General features: G+C 37.7%; 1 protein-coding gene across 1 annotated transcript in view; it reads right to left on the reverse strand.

The window, feature by feature from the left end:
* Positions 1-2,171, reverse strand: part of LOC107672358 (uncharacterized serine/threonine-protein kinase SgK494-like) — a 10,758-nt gene that overhangs the window by 4,255 nt on the left and 4,332 nt on the right. Inside the window, exons 6-8 of the mRNA XM_016465517.1 lie at positions 660-767; positions 469-509; positions 284-311 (exon numbers count right to left, since the gene is read on the reverse strand). Of these exons, the coding sequence (XP_016321003.1) occupies positions 284-311; positions 469-509; positions 660-767 (177 nt within the window). The remainder of the gene's footprint in view (positions 1-283; positions 312-468; positions 510-659; positions 768-2,171) is intronic.

A 2,171-nucleotide genomic window follows, 5' to 3' on the forward strand; every position in this document is an offset into this window, starting at 1 on the left:
GCGACCCCTAGAGGACGCAGTGTCTCGTTCCCTACTCAGGGAACCATGGTTACATAAGTAACCTGAGACGTTTTTAAGTCACTTATTTGTATATAGGGTACAAAAACTCAATTTAAACACAATTCAGCCTTTGTAAATTCTATAGCAAAATTGAATGCTGCTGCAGATACATAAATTTGTGCATATATATATATATATATATATATATATATAAAATCAACTTTACATTCTCCAAATCACTCAAATGTGTATTAATAAACTCTCTATAATAGTTTACTGATACCTTTATCAGTCAGAAGTATGTTCTCCATCTGTTTCAGAAAACAAACAAAAAATGTTCAGAGCATTTAAATAGGATGGATACAAACATTTATTAACTTCAGTAACATTTATATTTAGTTACATTTTTAAACACAGTAAAATAAAAAAATTGAATTTTCCTTTAAATGAACGTGTTCAAACTTATACCTTCACATCCCTATGCATTATTCCAGAGTCATGCAAAAAGCCTGGAAATTAAAAAAAAGTTGTGTCACTGATACAAATTTACAACAACTGTTTGTGAAAATGACTCTAGGCTAAATATATTAAATTATTTAAATACAAAATAATCATGTAAAGTGTTCGTCCATATACGTAATGAATGCAACAACACTCACCCAAAGCAGAGCCCAACTCGGCAGCAAACACTCGAACATCTCTCTCATCAAAGCGGCCCTTCAGGGTCCAGTAAGTATAGAGATCCCCAGTGCTGCAGTAATCACACACTGAACACAAACACACACGAGCCAGAGATAAGAGACGAGAAAGGCAATGTCACAGCAGGCTGATTGGCCTGACCTTGAAGCCAGTTTCTCACAGATCAAACTCTAAGGGACTTCATTCAAGCACAGTATGATCTGGAGCAGTATTTTTGAGTATAATCACAAGCCGGTGACACAATTTCAGTCTGTCACAGACTTTGGAAAGGAAGAAGACATAACACAATGATTAAGTCTCATAGCTTGCCCTGGCGAATGGATATGGAGAGAAAAATACATGGGGGAAAGGTTTAGCAACAAAAACACATTGAACGAAACAGATACATCACATGGTTAAGGAGCAAATCAAATAAGAGTAAAGCATCTAGCAGATCTTTCAAGAAATGTATTTTATGCTCTCTTGACAGATACAGTGGGTACGGAAAGTATTCAGACCCCCTTAAATTTTTCACTCTTTGTTATATTGCAGCCATTTGCTAAAATAATTTAAGTTAATTTTTTTTCCTCATTAATGTACACACAGCACCCCATATTGACAGAAAAACACAGAATCGTTGACATTTTTGCAGATTTATTAAAAAAGAAAAACTGAAATATCACATGGTCCTAAGTATTCAGACCCTTTGCTCAGTATTTAGTAGAAGCACCCTTTTGATCTAATACAGCCATGAGTCTTTTTGGGAAAGATGCAACAAGTTTTTCACACCTGGATTTGGGGATCCTCTGCCATTCCTCCTCGCAGATCCTCTCCAGTTCTGTCAGGTTGGATGGTAAACGTTGGTGGACAGCCATTTTTAGGTCTCTCCAGAGATGCTCAATTGGGTTTAAGTCAGGGCTCTGGCTGGGCCATTCAAGAACAGTCACAGAGTTGTTGTGAAGCCACTCCTTCGTTATTTTAGCTGTGTGCTTAGGGTCATTGTCTTGTTGGAAGGTAAACCTTCGGCCCAGTCTGAGGTCCTGAGCACGCTGGAGAAGGTTTTCGTCCAGGATATCCCTGAACTTGGCCGCATTCATCTTTCCCTCGATTGCAACCAGTCGTAGTGAAAAATTGAAGGGGGTCTGAATACTTTCCGTACCCACTGTATATGCGGTCTTGTAAACCCAGTAATTTTCACATGATGTCCATGCAAGAATACAAGGAAAACAGCATAGCAACATTAAGGTTGGGGCAGAACTGTTTGTTTGTCTGGCCAGTGTGGGCAGATGGGGAAGTGTTTTTACAAACAGTCAAACTAGTTTCACTAGCAATGCAGTTAGTACAGTAAACATACTTCACCTTCCACTTCAAATGTTTCTTTAAAGCAGGGCTTTTCAAACTTTTTGATGAACCTACATATCTGAGGCCCCTTTTCAATCACTCCTGTGTAAGGGACAAACTTGCTAATATATATATATATAATATATATATAT

The sequence above is a fragment of the Sinocyclocheilus anshuiensis genome, unplaced genomic scaffold (genome assembly GCF_001515605.1).
Source record: "Sinocyclocheilus anshuiensis isolate Anshui unplaced genomic scaffold, SAMN03320099.WGS_v1.1 scaffold144, whole genome shotgun sequence".
NCBI classification, from domain to species: Eukaryota; Metazoa; Chordata; class Actinopteri; order Cypriniformes; family Cyprinidae; genus Sinocyclocheilus; species Sinocyclocheilus anshuiensis.